This window comes from Alligator sinensis, unplaced genomic scaffold, assembly GCF_000455745.1.
Source record: "Alligator sinensis unplaced genomic scaffold, ASM45574v1 scaffold954_1, whole genome shotgun sequence".
In the NCBI taxonomy this organism is placed as follows: domain Eukaryota; kingdom Metazoa; phylum Chordata; order Crocodylia; family Alligatoridae; genus Alligator; species Alligator sinensis.
In genome coordinates this window covers 1,462,834-1,480,557 of record NW_005842228.1, presented here as the reverse complement: position 1 = coordinate 1,480,557, position 17,724 = coordinate 1,462,834, and the positions used below count along the sequence as shown (strand labels likewise).

The 17,724-nt window shown below is 43.3% G+C and overlaps 2 protein-coding genes across 5 annotated transcripts in view; one reads left to right on the top strand and one right to left on the bottom strand.

Annotated features, from left to right (window-relative positions):
• The window catches only part of TMEM266 (transmembrane protein 266), a 129,126-nt gene that overhangs the window by 96,664 nt on the left and 14,738 nt on the right, over positions 1-17,724 (bottom strand). For both annotated transcript variants that reach the window (XM_025208393.1, XM_006027223.2), the window contains exons 2-3: positions 8,214-8,320; positions 5,460-5,648 (exon numbers count right to left, since the gene is read on the bottom strand). In XM_025208393.1, coding sequence (XP_025064178.1) covers positions 5,460-5,648; positions 8,214-8,227 — 203 coding nt within the window. In that variant the 5' untranslated portion in view covers positions 8,228-8,320. The remainder of the gene's footprint in view (positions 1-5,459; positions 5,649-8,213; positions 8,321-17,724) is intronic.
• NRG4 (neuregulin 4) overlaps positions 12,656-17,724 on the top strand; it is a 103,396-nt gene continuing 98,327 nt past the window's right edge. For 2 of the 3 annotated variants that reach the window (XM_006027222.3, XM_025208395.1), the window contains exon 1: positions 12,656-12,855. The gene's annotated coding sequence lies outside the window, so the exon portion shown is untranslated. The remainder of the gene's footprint in view (positions 12,856-17,724) is intronic. The other variant, XM_025208396.1, reaches the window with a different exon arrangement.

Here is a 17,724-nt window from a genome sequence, read left to right as displayed (position 1 = left end):
TGAAGTCAAGGACTTGCGCGTTGCTGACTGACTTGCCAGCTTTTCGGCCGGTGGGGAAGGTGATCAGCTCGTGGTCGCTGTCACCCCGCTTCCCATCGATCACTAGGTCGCCGACTAGGTCATCCCCAGTAGCCAGTACCAGGTCGAGCAGTGCTTTGCCTCTCGTTGGCCCATAGACTTCTTGAGTCAGGTAGAGGTCATCCACGCACGAGAGGAAGCTCTGCGACCGCTCAGATTTTGCTGAGCGATCCTCCCACGAGATGTCCGGGTAATTGAAGTCACCCATGACAACCATGGTCCTGGAGCAAGCTGCCTCAGCCAGTTCCTGGGCAAACTCCTGGTCAAGCTCAGGACTTTGAGTGGGAGGTCTGTAATAGACTCCCACCATTGTGTCCCCTGTGCTGTGTTCCCCACAGATTTTAACCCAGAGGGTCTCCAGCCATCCACCCTGGTCGCCAATATCGGCTTGCAGGGATGTGTAGTTTTCCTTAACATAGATATCAGGCCTGTGTGAAGCTTTGTCGGCTGTTTCATTTCAACGCTGTTTTGACTCGTTTTGAGTTCGAAAGTGAAATCGAAATGAAACGAAGGGCTTCAAAATAGCTTTGAAATTAAATGAGGCCAGTCAAAATGTTTCAAAACTTTCGAAATGTTTTGAATTTCAAAGCAGCCCGGTGATGGGAGGCAGGGGTCCCCGCACAAGCTGATTTGCCCTGGGCTCCGCACCAAAGCCGATTGGAGAAGGGTATGGGGCCCAGGGCAAATCAACTCGTGCAGGGACCCGCCCCCACCCCAGGAAATGGAACAGTGCTTTCAAATCTAAACAAAACTTGAAACGAAACACTGTTCTGTCAAAACATCGAAATGGAAGTCGAAGCGGAATGATGCTGTTTTGCACGGCCCTAATAGATATCCAGCCTCTCTAGCTGTTCTTTCACCAGCCCTACATTGACTGTTGGTAGGTGATCATCCCTGCTGTGACTATTCCGCGTTATATTTGCATTTGACAGGCAATCACTTTTAGACTGATAACATGCAGAGACTTGAACTTTTTGCTTGGACTTGCAAACCAGCTCTCTTGGAGAAACGCTAGGTCATGTTTCACTTGCTTAGCATGGCAGTTAAATATGGACTTTGCAGCACTCAGCAGAGAAAGTTCTAGTTCCTAACTTCTTTTTGTAGTTTACAATAATGAGAATAATTTAATCAGGTACCTGTTTTGAACCTGCCTAATACTGGATGGGGGCTTGCTTTTAAATAACCTGTATGATATAGAGTCATCAGGAGGTCCAAAGACATCTCAGCCAGAAAAACACAAGCAGTATCATTGCTACTCACTACCTCTTATCTTTTGTGCATGGAATCAATGTGAGCCATATGGATCTGTGCTTTCCCTGGAGGTATCAGCTGGAGATATCAATAAGGAAGACTAGAACATCTGCTGTAAAGGTGGCTTCTCAAACCGAGGGACATGGGCCCAGAGGCACCCTGATGTACTCTCTGGCTATGCTGTCTCCTGAACCCTTTATCTGCAGACTGAAGGGAAAGGGAGCAGGTGAGGGAGCAAGTGACTGGGTTCTGCAGTCAGGTGCATGGCTGCTGGTGCATCCTATAAGGACTTTCAGCATGCTTTTCCATTTGGAGCATGATTCTTCTGATGTTATGTCTTTAATGAATCCAGAATAGGAAGAGCTCTTTGCCTCTACAGCCCACTATTCCAACTCTGCCCACTTCCCCTCCTCTATAGGGAAGGGGAGACTAAGGCAACCATGCCCAGTTTGGGCTGTAAGAAGGATACTACACTCTGCCAACAGAACTAAGGAAGAAGGTGAAGCAACAGACACAGCCTGCTTTTCCTGAAGCCTCCAGGGGCACTCACCACTGCAAATGCCTCAGAAGCAGAAAGGGAACTATGGTGAAAACAGTCTCTCTAGAAGGCAAATGCTGCCTCAAGACATAGCAGCAAAATATTAGGCCCAAATTTCAATCAGAAATCTGAAGTCGGGTTTGGATTTTTTCTTAAAAGAGCTCTGCAGCAAAGAGGTTTGGCTGAGCAGCTGACCACTGAGGAGGAAAAGAAAACTGAAAGGAATTTCAGGGAGCATGGGATTCCCCCAGGTGAGAACTAGGGCTGGTTCAATGTCCAAGCTGCAAGCAAGCTAAAAGTTGCCATTGTAACAGAACTGCAGATTTGGAATTAAATTAATGGCAAGAGTCCCCCGCAGTCCCCCAGCCCAATTCTGTTTCCTAACTGCAACATGGAATACCTGCAGAATGAAAATTAAGCATGTCTCATTGCTGATTTCAAAGTGTAGGTTAAAACACATTTAACTGGTAATAGTATGAGGCTGATATAAGTTCCTTTATGGCTTCATTTTGAAGACTCAGGATGAGTTATTGTGAAGTGTTCTTACATTGATCTTACTGTATGAGGAGCTATATACATTTGATGTGACACAGTGGAACAGAAATGAACAACAGTGCCTATATAATCTGATGCTATTATTCCCCTTATCACAGGTAACATTATTCTTATAGAGATTCATATTTTGAGGGAGTCACTTTCCAAGTGAGTCACTGTGCAACAACTGTACAATAATATACTTTGTTTTGTAACAAATATGCAATTAACTTTGATTATTCAGTAAGTATGCATCAATTTTTTTTACGTAACTCTGTAATTTTTATTTTCTAACTGTTCCTTATCAAAGTCAGCAGGCCAAAATGGGCCTAACAGATGTTGCACTGTGTGTCTAAGAACTTTCTATGTGGACTTAGTCAGTGCAGGTAATGTCTGCCTTTAGAGGCAGTAAATTATTAAAAAGTAAGTACTTACAAACAACTACTTATTCAAGTAGAATGCTTTGCAGTTCTCATATTGATTTATTTAATATTAATTTTTTTGATCTCATGATTAAAAAGTTGTCACAACCCAAAGTTGTGATTTTTTGTTTGTGTGCGCTTCGGCACTGCTAAATTATTTTCCCGCTAAATTGCAGCTTCTTTGCACGGTGGAATTTTCTGCTGCAGAGGAAACCCCCGGTGCAAGGGAGATTTTCCCGCCAATCTGTAGCTTTCTTTGCATGGTGCATTTCTTTTGCATCTAGGAAATGCTCGGTGCAAAGAGTTCCCGCCATTTGTATTCTAATTTGTGCCACATTATTGGCCGATTCTAATACATGCACACGTGGCAGCTAGCGATTGGCTTGCTAGCCGTATAAAGAGCTTGGGTGGTTTCCGCCCAAGTTGGAGAGAGAGCAATTGGAGTTTGAGAGGGAGAGCGTGAAGATCTCTAAGCGCTGCGGATCCTTACGGACCCAACGCTTTTCTTAAAAGGCAATAGAGGCCTGATAACCGAACCCGCGGAGCTTCAACAACTCCGGGGAAAAGAACGAACAGCCTCTAGCCTCTCCCCGTCACCGATAAATTCCTAGACGTATCCCTTCCTGTACGAGAAACTACCGAACCCGTGGAGTTTCAATAACTCTGGGGCAAAGAAACTACCGAACCCGCGGAGCTTCAATAACTCCGGGGCAAAGAAACTACCGAACCCGCGGAACTTCAATAACTCCGGGGCAAAGAATGAATTGTCGTAGTCCTCTAACGAGGATTTAAGCGGAGCTGAACCTGGAAACTGTCCAGCCTACACCACGACCATCTTTGGTGTAAGTAAACAATCTTTAAATCAACCATTACGCGTCTGTGACTAATTCTAGCTTGCCACCGGTCCTCTCTGACCCCGCGTGCCTGGGCTGCTGGCCACAGCCCGCGTGCGCAAAGACGGGCCCGGCTCGCCCCCGGCTTGCACATGGCAACAAGGATGGGATCAGGAGAGAACTCACACATGGCGACCCAGGTGGGATTGGGAGAGGGCCCGCACAAAAGTATGTTTAGTAAGTTTTATAAATTCTTTCATTTCCAAATATATTTTCCAACAAATATGTCTTATTTGAACTGATGTGTAAATGTGTGCAGGACTGGAACATGTTCTTTCAGAAAATGTTTTCTTACATATGTATTCTGACTGGCAATGGGCTTATACAACAGTCAACCTGGAGCAAATTCTTCTGTGCTAGCAACAAGAAATTGCAGTGCACAGTTGTTATCATCAGGTCTGGAAATATACAAAAACATGGACAAATCACAGCCACTGACGCCTTTGTCTCACCCTGGCCTGAAATGCTTTTCTAAAACCTTCTGGAGTGGCCTGTTTGCCTATTTTAGGGGCCTGGGTCAAAAGTCAGAAATTTAATTCAGGGTTCTCTCTCTGACAGCAGCTTTCTAGCATGCACTGTATTTAAATGGCAGCCCCAAATCACTTTGGGCAACTATACACGTGCAGCAAGGCTGCTCCAATGCACTGAAATTATAGCACGTCAGAGCAGACTTGATTAATCAAGTCTGCTGGAATGTGGTAATGACTAAGGGTGTGCGAAGCGGGCTCTATTCAACTCGGATTCGGCCCAAATCAGAGACACTGTCCCTGATTCACTTCAGCTGAATCCGAATCTGAAGATTTGATGCTGATTCGGAGAATCAGCAATTCAGCCACAGACACAGCTTTAAATGTTTTTTCTACATACCTTGAGGTACCAGTGCAGCTCGTGAATGCTGAGATGCTGGGTCAGATGGAGGGTGGGAGGGCCCTCCACGTGCTCGGCAGTGAACCCAGAAGTGGACCAGAAGTACTTCCGGTCCACTTCTGGGACTGCCAGAGAGTGCACTGGGGGGCCCCTCACAGACTGAGGAGGCACCAGTCACTGAGCTGAGGGGCTGCAGGGGGGCCCCCGGGCACTCCCTGGCAGACCTGGAAGTGGACCAGAAGTGCTTCTGGTCACTTCCAGGTCTGCTGCTGAGCACGCTGGGGAGCTCCCCGTGCTTCTGTTGGATGCTCCATGCGCCCCAGCATCACAGCATTCATGAGCTGCACTGGTACCTCAAGGTATATAGAAAAAACATTTAAAGCTGTCTCTATGTCCGAATGTCCGAATCTCTCCGAATCGTTTTGGAGGGTTCCAACTCGATTCGGAGAGATTAAAGGGTCCTCTGATTTGATTTGGATTTGGAGATTCGGCCACCGAATCGGGCTGAATCTCTGCCGAACTGAATCAGGGACTGAAGCTTCCTGCAGCCCTAGTAATTACCACGCTGCAGCAGACTCCAGCATCATGTGTATCAGCATCCCTGCACTGAGAAATGGCATTGGGGGCGCTTTAACTAAAGCTTGTTTGACTAGCTTTAGTTAAAGCACCCCTACCACCAGTGCAGGGACACTGATACACATAATGTTTCGGATGCTTTAATAAGAGTGGCTCTCGGAGTGTATTCTATTACTGCCTTCATAAAGGACTTCAATAAGACTTTAGCTGCCCTTCTCTAGCACATGATTTTCTGTTATGTAAGCCATGAAAAACCTTTCAGATATATCTGTAAGTTACATTTACATACTTTGCACTTACCCTTCTCTTTGGTACTCCTCATCCAAATTTGACAAGAGCTGGGACCCTGCCACAGATAGATCGAGTGCAGCTAGTGGTAAATCTCGATAAGCAAAGTTAACAAGTTGCACAGGAGCTATACTTTTGGTCTCCTCTTCTACTTGTTGCGAGATTATCTCAACTTCTGAAATTCCACCTTCTATTGCGGGCCTAAAAATAAATAAGCAATGCAAAAACATAAGCACTGAGGAACAGGAAACTTCCACAAGTAGCAACACTAAAAATGTACATACAACAAAGCTTCATTGCTAGTTTACAGACATCGTTTTTGACAATTCCTATGGAAAAGTGTTATGTGAGGCCAAAATCTACCATGTCTTGTCAATGAAGTTAACAGAAACTTCACAATCACAAAAGGACAAAAAATGTGACGCAGAGGGGCTAAGGTTGTTTGTGAACATAAAACATGAACTGATACATTAATGCAAACATACTGAAAAACAAATTATGAACTGTATAGCAAGGTACACCTTCAGAACAGTACAGCAATCAATGCAAAGAATGCATGTATCTACATCAATTAAAAACTCACCTTTCTGAGCTCAGGTCAGTGATCAATGGTTAAGTTTTCTACTGACTAGTAGAGAAATCATTGTTAGTTAATATATAAATTATATCTTCCCTTTACTAGGTCTTGTCAGTCTAAAAATTGTTTTAAAAAACAGACATCTCTAGCCATACCCAATTAGAAAAAAAGAATGGCATGTTATTTGACCTTCAAGGAACACTATAAAGGAAGAACAAAGGAAAAAATATTATCTCTTTCTCTCTCTCTCAAAAGAAGCCCGGTCAATTTCTTCCCACCTAAACATATATGGAGAACTTATAAAACTGGGTATATATTTTCCTTTACCCCAAGTAAAATCAATGGGAACTTCACACCTATACGTTACATCTATTATAAGATAATACTTACTTAGAGGAAAGCAAGATATTGCCAATTACTTATTTTATAACTCTGCACCTCTAAGTAAGATATTACCAGTTACTTGGAAATATCTTTCCTCTAAGCAACTGTATGATATACTATACTGTTAGAGAAGTAGCTTTGTTAGGAGAAGAGGGATTGCAAGTCAAGTACTAGCAGGAATTCTTTCCATTTTCAGCAAACATGTCTTCTTTCCATTTGACTTCCCCTGGCCATGTCTACACAAGACACTGACTACGCAGTAGCCTAATAATACCGCGCAGCAGCTCATCGCAGTACAAACATTGTTAATACACTACTGCCCAGTAGGGCTGTGTGAAGCTTCGGTTGCTGATAAAATTCAGCAGAGATTCGGCCCGTTTCAGCAGTGGAATCTCTGAATACAAATCAAATTAGGAGACCCTTTAATTTCTCCAAATCAAATCAGAACCCTCCAAATCGATTTGGAGAGATTCAACAATTTGGACACAGACACAGCTTTCTATGTTTTTTCGACATACCTCAAGGTACCAGGCAGACCCCACTCCTGGCTCGGTGACTGGTGCCTCCCAGCGACTGGTGCCTCCGTGGTCTGGGGGGGGGCACCCGGGGTCCCCCCACAGCCGATTGCTGAGCTGGGGTGCTCCCCAGCGTGCTTGGCAGCAGACCTGGAAGTGGACTGGAAGCACTTCTGGTCCACTTCCAGGTTCACCGCTGAGTATGCGGGGTGCCCCCCTATGCTTCTGTGGGATGCTGCATCTTCCCTACCATTGCAGCATTCAAGAGCCACGAGGTTTGTAGAAAAAACTGTCTATGACCGAATCTCTGATTCTCCAAATCAGCAATGAATCTTCAGATTCGGATCTGGCTGAATCGAATCAGGACAGTGATCTGAATCAACGAATTGAATCACTGTCCCTCGAATCAGGCCGAATCCAAATTGAATACGGCCCATTTTGCACACCCCAACTGCCCAGTATTATTAGGCTACTGTGCAGTAGCATCACTAAAAAGCCATTTGCTGATGCTACAGCACAGTAACTCTGCTTACTGCATATTTATTATTTGATTATACAAGTACTAAATTAAATGCACAGTAACCACAGTAAGCTCAGCCATGCCCAACTCCCTCCCACCCTCACTATGGGGGCCTCAGTCCCCCCACACCAAGACTTACCTGCATGTAGCCGTGGGAGCTGCTTTCATGCTGCCCAGCTGCCATGTGCATGTGCGTGTGTGCAAGTGCACATGGCACCCCCTTCCTGATTGTACTCCTCCCACTGCAACCAGGCCCTTGCAGGCTGAAACTAGAAGGTGGTGCATGTACATACACATGGCTGCCAGGCAGCCTTGAGAGCAGCTCCTGCAGGTAAGTGGAGGTGGGGGATTGAGGCCCCCATAGGGAGGGAGGGAGTTGGGCAAGGCTGGAGCTGGGATTGCTGCCCAGCTGGGCAGTGCATGGGGCTTGGGGACCAAGGCTGCAATGCACGGCTGCAGGGCCCCAGCAGAGAGTGGGACAGGTCTGTGGGTGCCTCGTCCAGGGGTTGGGGTAGTGAGGCACCAGTAAGAGAATCTGCGATTTTTCATCAGAGAATTTGTGATTTTTTTAAATCAGGGAAAACCAGGATCCCTGCTAATTGGGGTCTGCAGACAACTGACCCATTTTTTCAACCCTTACTCAAAGGGTTAAATTATCTTCCCAGAAATACTGACACAACCTCCTTGGCATCACACTTTAGCACCATGGAAGTTTTTCACATTAGGATTTGACTCATTACATTTATAAAAGCATCTGAAATGGTACTTACTGGGGACTGGTCATGTTGGAAGAAACAAATAAAAAATCAGCTGTTGTTCCAGTATTTAGCTATTCAACTCCTCTGCAGATAATTTTTCACATTTCAAGGTGAGGTTTCTAAAAGAGAGAAAACAAGCTAATTTAGAACTCAGTTGCCCTTACATATCCTTATTAATATTTGTTTTCATATGATGTTCTTTGTACAGCAATATTATTTGCCATAAGCCATTCTCCTTTCTGTGGTGATTCCATTCTCAATTAAACCTTCTACAGCCCAAAAATTAGTAAATAACAATAATTATAATTAAAATTACAGGTCCAGATAAATAAATGTAAATAACACATTATAGGTCCAGGTTTAAACTGTTGGATAATTTAGAACGATAGAAAAGACATGGGCAGAGATTTTCAAAAGAGGATAAGGATTTAGAGCACAAGTCATAGGATTTATTTCTCTAGGTACTAGATAGATCTGTATGTTTAAGAATATCACTTAAAACTAAGGAGAGACTTTCTGAAGTGGCCAAGGAATTTAGAAGCATGAGTCTCACTGACTTCTATGGTTTTTGCTAAATCTCTTACCTATTGGAGAAAGTCTCTACCACTTTATCTTTATTCATCTTATACGTACTAGGTAAGTCAACAGAGAATTTACTTCTACAGCTCACTGATGAGTTTGGATAATGGACATTCTTTGTTCAAAGCCTGACCATCTATGTGATCTCCAGGGATTGAGATAGAAAAGCAAAACTGTATTGGACAAGCTTGCTAGAGGTAGACTAAGGACTGCTGGGAGCAGCTCATGAACCATGTTGCCAGCAAACACAAAATTTCAACCCTAACTTTAAGAAACAATTTAAAATACTTTAAAATGTCACTAAATGCTTTGAACAAAACAAGTCATTGTTCCTTTACGTTAAGGGCTTGGAAAAATGTAGTGTGGAGAATAGTGAATAAGGAATAAAAGTGAGGGTAAGTGATATAATGAGAAGCTTTTAAAAATATTATCAGGATCATTCAGTGAATATAATTAACTATAATCAAATTAAGAACACCACTTGTGAAAGACAAAAATACTCTTATTTTGATTAAATGAGTTACTGATAAACAGGGCAAAAAAACCCAACAGAAATGTATTATACTAACACTGAAAAAATGCTATTATTTTATTAAAACTAGAATGTCTCTCAAATCTTAAACTTTGCCTGAATTGATTACAACTTGGAACATTCAAATCAGTAAGGGTATCCCACGATACTTTTAAAAAAAATTCATACAATAAACTAAAAAAGGTTATAGCTACCATGTATTACAATGGCAACAGGACTCTTAGCTATCATTCGGTATCAAATAATTAGCCTAAGGTTACACTATTTGTATAGCAATTTCTAAATCTTTATTTCACATACTATAAACCTGTAACATTGTAAAAACCCATTCAAATCATTCTTAGATTGGCTATTATTGCTGAAGTATTCTAAAGCCTAAGGTACAAATCTTAATTGCATGCAAGTAGACCAACAGTAGTCAATAGATTTTTTTCACATAAAGGAAGCATGATTGGCTTCAATGCAGTAAATACATTTTAAAAAGAACATAGATGCTACATTGTTCTACAAGCTTACGGTATTGTAAACATCAGAGTAAAAATGGGCTTTGCTTGAGATAAACCTGCTCTGATGCACTGCAGACTTGATCCAATGCCCAGTTTTAAGCCAACAGGAATCATTTTGATGGCCTCAGTAGTCTGTGTATACTGATCAGGCTCCTGAAGCAGCAAAGCACTGTATGTACACACATCCTTAAAATAAATTAGATGGGGAAATTCCCAATGACTTCAATGGGATTTAAATATCTGCTTTACTAAAGTCTTACAGCTGGCACAAGGGAATTACTACCACAAATACAAATCAGTTTCCAATATAAAATCTTGCATTGCAAGGCTCTTAGCTTCCTAAAGATTCTTTGATATGATCTTTTTTACGAGGAAGTTTGATTAAAATCCGGTCATGACTGTTTTGAGTGCTAAGAGAATAAAAGAGACAGTTCTGTCTTTTGTGACTAGAGTATTTGAATAACTGAAACATTGATGACTGTAGCACTCGCCTAAATGATGCAAGGACTTCCTAGACCAGAAATGGTCAACTCAACCCCCAGCCTACAGACTAAATTCGGCTAGTGGAGCCATGGCACCTGGCCCACAGGGTTTCCCACAGGTCAGCAATCTGGTGGCAAGGAGCAGTGGCAATTAACATCACCACCTCTACCCTCCTGCCAAATTCCAAAGCCCCGTGCAGCCAGATTGACACTGGCTCATGGTCCCTTCCCATGCCCCCCCCTTTCCCTGAGTAGCCAAATCAGGCCTGGGCCACATCCCTTTCCCTCTGCATGGCTGGATTGGGGCCACCACACCTGCCCTGTGGCACACAAATTCAGGCCCACCAGTTGGATCCAGTCCGCAGAGGGACCAGGAACCACCCATGCAGCCTACAGAGCAAAAAGTTTGCACCGCTGTTCTAGATAAAATCATTGTCCCTACTCAAAAGAGTTTGCAGTTTTAAAAAGTATAACGTATCTCTCTTTTTTGTTTGCCACTGGTAAAATGCCTTTAAGATTTTGGGCACAGACTATTAACAGAAATTGGCATTGTACAGTTCTGAAAGCTTCCTTTTACCCTATATTTCCCCCCCTCCTATTATTGTTCGTTAGAATTCATCATGTCCATATTAACATAATAGCCCTAAAACATAAAAAATAAACAAAGATACAATACCAGTGTTGCTAGCTTTTATGGGGTTTTCTCTGCAAGTGAGCAATGGAATCCTGGCTGGGGCTGGAGCCAGCTGTTCAATGACATGAGAAGCTCCAATAATCCTCTAGCAAATTTTAGTGCTGCCAGGGGAGAGAGTGGGAGGGAAACCCTTCTGACTGCCCAACTTGCCTGCCTCTTGAGGTAGAACAAACAATTGGAAATGCTAAAAGAAGCAGGCAAAGCTCTTTTCGCCCTCCTCTTGGCAACCTGACATGATTCCTACAAGAAGAAGTGGCAGGGGTGTCAGAAAATGCTCAGCAGCTCCAAATGGCACTGCTTCCTCTTTCCATTTTGGGAGCAATGGAATAGCCTTTCTGCACCCCCTCCTGCTAGCACTCAGCCTGAGAAGGGGATAAAGCGATGGATAATGCACTCTTGAAGCTGCTCCCACCCTACCTGGATACAGGTGAAGACTCTACTGCAGCTGCTCCATCAGGCTAAGGAAAGAACAGGGTAGGGAGGGAACGGGGTATTGAGAACTGTAGAAGGAGCAAAGATGAGGCTGGAGGGGGCACAGCTGACATGGATGTTGGACGCAGGTAAAAGAGTTGGGTGCAGATCTGAAAGGTCCAGCAGCTGGGGCCAAAATCACCTCTCTGAACACATATGTGTTGATCCAAAAAAATCAAAACACAGATGAAAAAACAATATCATAATTTATAAAGGAAACCGCATCATTTGGGAGAGGGAGACTGACTCATGATTGTTTAAAAAACTTTTGGTTATTAGTATTGTAATTCCTCTTTTTTTCTTGCCCCTCCAGAAAATAAGTTCAGTCTTTATTAGACTTTGTAAAACTTGCAATTTGTCATGTTCATAAAGTATTCTGTTCCAGGCATAAGCAGGTTAGGTCTGTGGCAATTCAAAGAAATTTTATGCTAATCTCAGCACAAATACCAGGCTGGTTCCTTCTTTTTGGCACTGACAGCACTACAGGGAAAGGTATGTCTGCCAGTAGGGCTGAAAGGCGCAATTCAACGCTGTTCTGTAGCAAGTTACTCTCATAATACTGATGGTTCCTGAGGGAGCAGAATCCAGCTCTCCTTAGCCAAAGGGATAGTTTTATGACATGGACTCTGTGAAGCTACTATAAGTGAAGAGTAAAGCCACAGGCAGGTGGCAGAGGGAAGTCAAGTCTCCAAAGGAACCTTCTTGGGGTGGGAGAAAGTGGCAAAAGTATGCAAGTAGCAATTCAATTACTGAATTTAAAGGACAAATGATTATTTGTAGCAAATGGGCACCCCAGTTTAAAGCCCTCAAATTGGACATACAAGGCTGTGAGTATCCTAAATGAAATCTGATGATTCATGCTTCACTTACAGGAAGCCACCAGAACCCTCCCAATGTAAACCCTGATGTTTCCAGTAATTTATTTGTTGTCTTTTCCTTTTGTCTACAAGTAACATCCCAAGGCCTTCCTGCAAAACTTCCTCACAGCACTATAAAACACTTTGAAGTTCCATGGAGAATACCTGTAATTGAGCGCTGTTTAAATGTAACTTGGACCAGCAGGAGATTTCATTCCTCTGCTAATCTTTTGCTTACATTCCTAAAGGCAAAAACCACAGGCAAAAATCTGTGGTGCAGTCAGTCACCCTCCCCCCACTCTTCCCACAATGCTGTGACAATGGAGAGGAGGAGCGGCAGGGTACAGAGGTCATCCTGAGGATAGGGCTGGAACACCCCCAAGCAGCAAAGCTTTTCTGTGTACACCTCTCTCCATCTGTCCCATCCAGCACTCTGCAGACATGGATGGCTTGGCCTCTTCTACACTGACACATTCAGCTTCTCTCAAGAAAAATGAAAACTAGACATCAGATGGTGCGTACAGGCTTTCCACGTGAGTAGGAATGATGTCCATTTTATCACAGTTAATTATTGTTTTCATTCTGTGGGGTATTCAGGATTGGCAACAAGGGAAGATATAGGGGAAACATAGTTCCTCTGGTTAAAATAAACTGAATAAAAAGATATGATGAAAGGTTTCCCATCCAGGTTGCCAGTGTAGTATAAAAATGTAGAGATATTCCCTAGGCTGAAAGCACTAAAATATTATCTTGCATCTATTGAGAGAAGAATTGGAGCCAGGACACAGCTAAAATTTAATGGGAAACATGGCTGTCTGTCCAGCCTTCTGAACTCTATATACAGTTGAAGAAATCAGGTTTATGGGCTAAGTCTCTAGTTTTGAAATGCCTAGGCTCCCTGCAATCCCAGTTTCAAAGCTCAGTGGGGCTGACCTAGCACTTCATAATCCCATGCTATGTGAATCAAATTATATACAGTTTACTGCATGTCTTTCTAAGATGAGATCCTAAACTCCATATCACCTCTCCCTAGATATTATATGACATGCCCAATAGTAGATTTTTATAGATGTGGAGCAAAAGCCTGAGGCAGTCCCTCCGTCTATGTAAGGGTGGGCCAGATGGGGGTGGCAGTGCCCTAGTGCAGAAGAAGATACGCCTAATAGTGGGAACACTGGTTTAACATGGGGGTGATCAACAGCCCCTGAGTAAATGGTGGCAGTTGTGTCTCCTGACTTCCCAATGTCTATGCCCCTGCTATAGCACTAAAAGAGGGATCTGAGCTAGTGCCTTTACCAGAATTTCTTCCTGCCTGAGTTAATTTGCTTGTGTTTATATAGAGCATTGTATGTTAAGAACCATACAGTGCATTGACTGGCTGTATTTCAATGGGACTGTAAGCATATACCATAGCTTGAAAAGTGCTTTAGGATGAAAAATGATACCTACAAGTAAAGTGGATGGGTGAATATACTGCACACTAGACAGTAATTACAAAAATCAAATCAAGAGCAACCTCAAAAATCTATACCCTGAAACTTCTGTATTATAAACAGGATTTATTTTTAAGTCTTACCATATCTACACAGCAATAACATACTATGCATGCACTGAAGATTAAAGATGGGGTGGGGGGAGAGAAGAAGCAAGGAAAAACAGTTTAAACATTCTGGGCCAAAGTCTGTGCTGACTTGTACTCTGTGCAACTGAGCTGAGGTCACTGTATATCAGGAGAACCCAAATGGAAGTTAATTGTTTTCATGTATTAATTCACACACTCATAAAAGTACATACAGCTCTAGTTTCCTGTACAAAAAGATATACACAAAAGCTGAAAATAAAAAACAGAACTAGATCCCTGGTTAAAGCAAACTCATTACCCAATAACATTTAACTTCTTCCTCCCACCACCTCCCAGCCCTTCACACACCACCTCAACAAAAGCTTGGGAAAATGGATAAGCCTTGCAGCACACACACTGAGTCAATAAATTTAGGCAATATTAACAGAGATTTGAAGTGAATGCCAGAACAGCAAAAGGTTGTTTCACAGAAGCTAAAAAATGGAAAAAATCCTATGCAGGTCTGAAACAGTCACTGAATACAGCCTATATTGAATAATTTTTTAACATGGAATATAAGGTTCCTGTTCAATCCCTGAATAACATTGCTTTCTCTTCTAAAGTTAGAAGGAAGGTGATTGGAACATTAAAGTTTTCATTATCCCTAGTGGAAAATTATAACAAAGTTATGGAGCTTCTCAAGAGAAGAGAAACGGACAGAATGATATGAAATTTGAAAAAGTTATAAGAGCATAAGAACTACAATTTACTAGGTCAGAGCATAAGTCCATCTTGCCCAGGATCCTGGGTCACACAGTGGTAGAGAGTGGATACTGAAAGAGAGAGTGAACAGGGTCTGACAAGGGTTTTTTCTTGCAGCCTCCAGCATTTAAAGTCTAGGAAGTTCAAATTCAGATGTTGTATCCCTAACTCCCGTGCCCCTTTCTTCTAAGAATTTGTCCAATACTATATTTACCCAAATCCAAGACAACTTTGAATTTAAGATGACCCCAATTATTAGACTGATATATGGAAATTTATAAATTAGATTTATACATTATTCAGATAAAACTTATAAATTTGTTACAATTTTTCATATATAACACCTAATTATTGAGGGTCATCTTAAATTTGTTCCTCCCACCACTGCAGTGGGGAAAGCAGCAGCAAGAAGAAAAGCAGCAGCAGAGGGGGCAGAGAGTCTGACCCGTGTCCCTTGCCCTCCTGCACCTTCCCCCCTGCTGTTGCCTGTCCCCCCCCCACCACTTCCTCCTCTGGTGCCTTCCCCCTTCCCCCCAGTTGGGCAGGGGTCAGAACCACAATATACTCTTTGCCCCCCAGCTGGAGCAGGACCAGAGTCAGCACCAGATCTGGAGTTGTGACTGAGGGTAAGTGCCATTACGGGTTGTAGGGAGGGAAGAGGGAAAGGTGGCAGGAGGGTCCAGGTATGGGAGAGGCACAGGTGGCATGAAACAGGCAGGTGGCAGAGGCTGCAGCTCTGACCCTGAGCCTGAACCCTGGCCATGGCCAGAACTGGAATGACAGCAGCCACCTGCCCTCCCACCTGGTTCTTGAATCCAAGAAGGAGAATCCAAGGGGCTCCCCCTACCATGTTGAATGGGGAAAGGGCTCATCTTACATTCGAGTCAAAATGGTAGTGAGTAGTCATTTAGTATTATCTTCTGAGATCCTTCAAAAAAAGGAACATGACTTCTGCTAGAAGGAAAAATAAGTATGTCAAAAAACTTTCATAATCAGGAACATAGAAAGCAGCTGATTAAAAAAAATTAAGAAAGATTCTCACGATCAAGATCTTTGTGTATGGACAGGAAGAGTTTAGTCAGCTGTATTAGTACAAACTATGTACTGTATTTTCTCCCATTTGAGACACCCCAGAATAAGGTACACGCCTTGTTTTGGAAGGGCAGAATGAAGAAAAAAGGATTTTTCCAGAGCTATGGTTGCATATTGGGGACAGAGCCTAATCCTCAGCTGACTCACCCTTCCTTTCCTGCATAGCTAAATCTGAATGCCTAGCTGCTGCTAAACACTAGTCTACATGGGTGGATCTAAGATTCTGAAAAGATCTAAACTAAGAATCTGTGCTAAACAGCGAAAGAGTCTGAGTTAAAGAGTCTGTGAAAGAGTCTAGGAGTAGCTAGCAAATAGCAAAATTGTCATAAGATTAGCTTGATTAGTGGAAGTCAAGACCATAAAAAAGGAGAGGCCATCATTAACATTTGTAGAGTAAAGAAAAATGAGCCACTATGCCAACTGCCAGTTGCCTGAGCAGTAACACTGCAGCTGCTGCACTCTACAACAGGAATCAAACCAGGCTGCTTCCAACCCCTTGCAGAAAATCAGTTTTTCTACTTAATCAGCAGATTCTCCCTGTGCCTGAAGAAAGGTGTCTGCCCAAAAGTTTGCAGAGAACAATTTTTCCAACTATTCAGTTGGTCTAATTAAAGATATCACATTTACCCAAATAACCTTGTCTGCCTTCTCTACATAATACATGCACCTCTTTTGTTTCCCAGGGGGGCAGAGTTTATTTTGAGGGAAAGGTGCATGTTGTTTGTGAGAAAATACTTTACTAAAACATGAAACTATATTGCCTGAAGTGAAAAAAGGCTGGGAACTCCAGATGCCATCTGATTTACTCTCTTACAGCCAGCCTTCTCAGCCTGTCTACCATTTTTTTTAAGTTTTAAAAGAGGGGGTTTCAACTTTTTTAGTCTAAGTAGCCCCGGTGGCTGGATGCCAAGCAGGGGAAGGGGTAAGCATGCAGCTGGATGCCAAGCAGGGGGCGGGAGGGGTGTTACGCAGCCGGACATGGAGCAGGGCAGCAGGGACGGTTTGCGGCCAGGTGGGGGCAGAGCACTGCTGCCGCCTCCCAGGCGCAGGGCCAGGGTCAGGCAGGGAAGCTCAGGCTGGGGTGAGGGCAGCGGTACCCCTCTACAGGGCGGGGAAGCTCACTGGGCTGGTGTGTGACAGTGGTGGTGGCTGCAATGGTTCCCTGCCCCGCAGAGGGGTGCTGCTGCCCTCGTCCTGCCCAGCCCTGCTCCTGGGAGGCGGCAGCACTCCGTCCCCACCCGCCCATACGTACCCGCTAGGACCAGTCCATGTACCTTCAGGGGTATGTGTACCCCCGGTTGACAACCCCCATTTTAAAACATCCATAGCTGGAAATATTTGCCACATTAAAAAAAAGTTTTTAATCTTGTATCTGTGCTTAACTGTCAGCCTCTCTTGCGGCAAAATACTATTCTAGAGGGTATATGAAAAATGTTTTCTAAAGACAATTGGGAGCCTAAATTTCTGAAGTGAATCCCTGAGAATCCCCACTGATATATGAATCAGCGCTGTCCTGCTGGCATTCACCAGCCAGGAATAACACGAGTCCAGTTTATAAGCTATGGACTGAAACTCCTCCAGCGTTTCACTGAGCTATGATAACCATGGCTCAAGTGGAGAACACTTAGAATTTGTGTATAGGGTCTAGATAGTATTTTGCCACAAGAGAGGTTGACACTTCAGCACAGATCCAAGTAACGTAAAATGAGACATCCTCACAGCAGTAAAAATTCAAATGCATTACTGAGAGATGACTAGTTTTAAGCAAGCTGTTCACTGCTTCCAACAGTTTTGCTGTTTCATACTTTGCTGGTGCTATGGTGGGACCCCTCCAAGCCCCATCCTAGTACCTCCTAGGCACATAGTTTAACATTTAAAATATCTTTTCTGTTGCTGTTGGTTAGGCTTGACATAAAACTCTCACAGCATCTAGTAAAGCATGCTTCATTTCATGAAAGCTTGTGATATATAGACATATACATACATG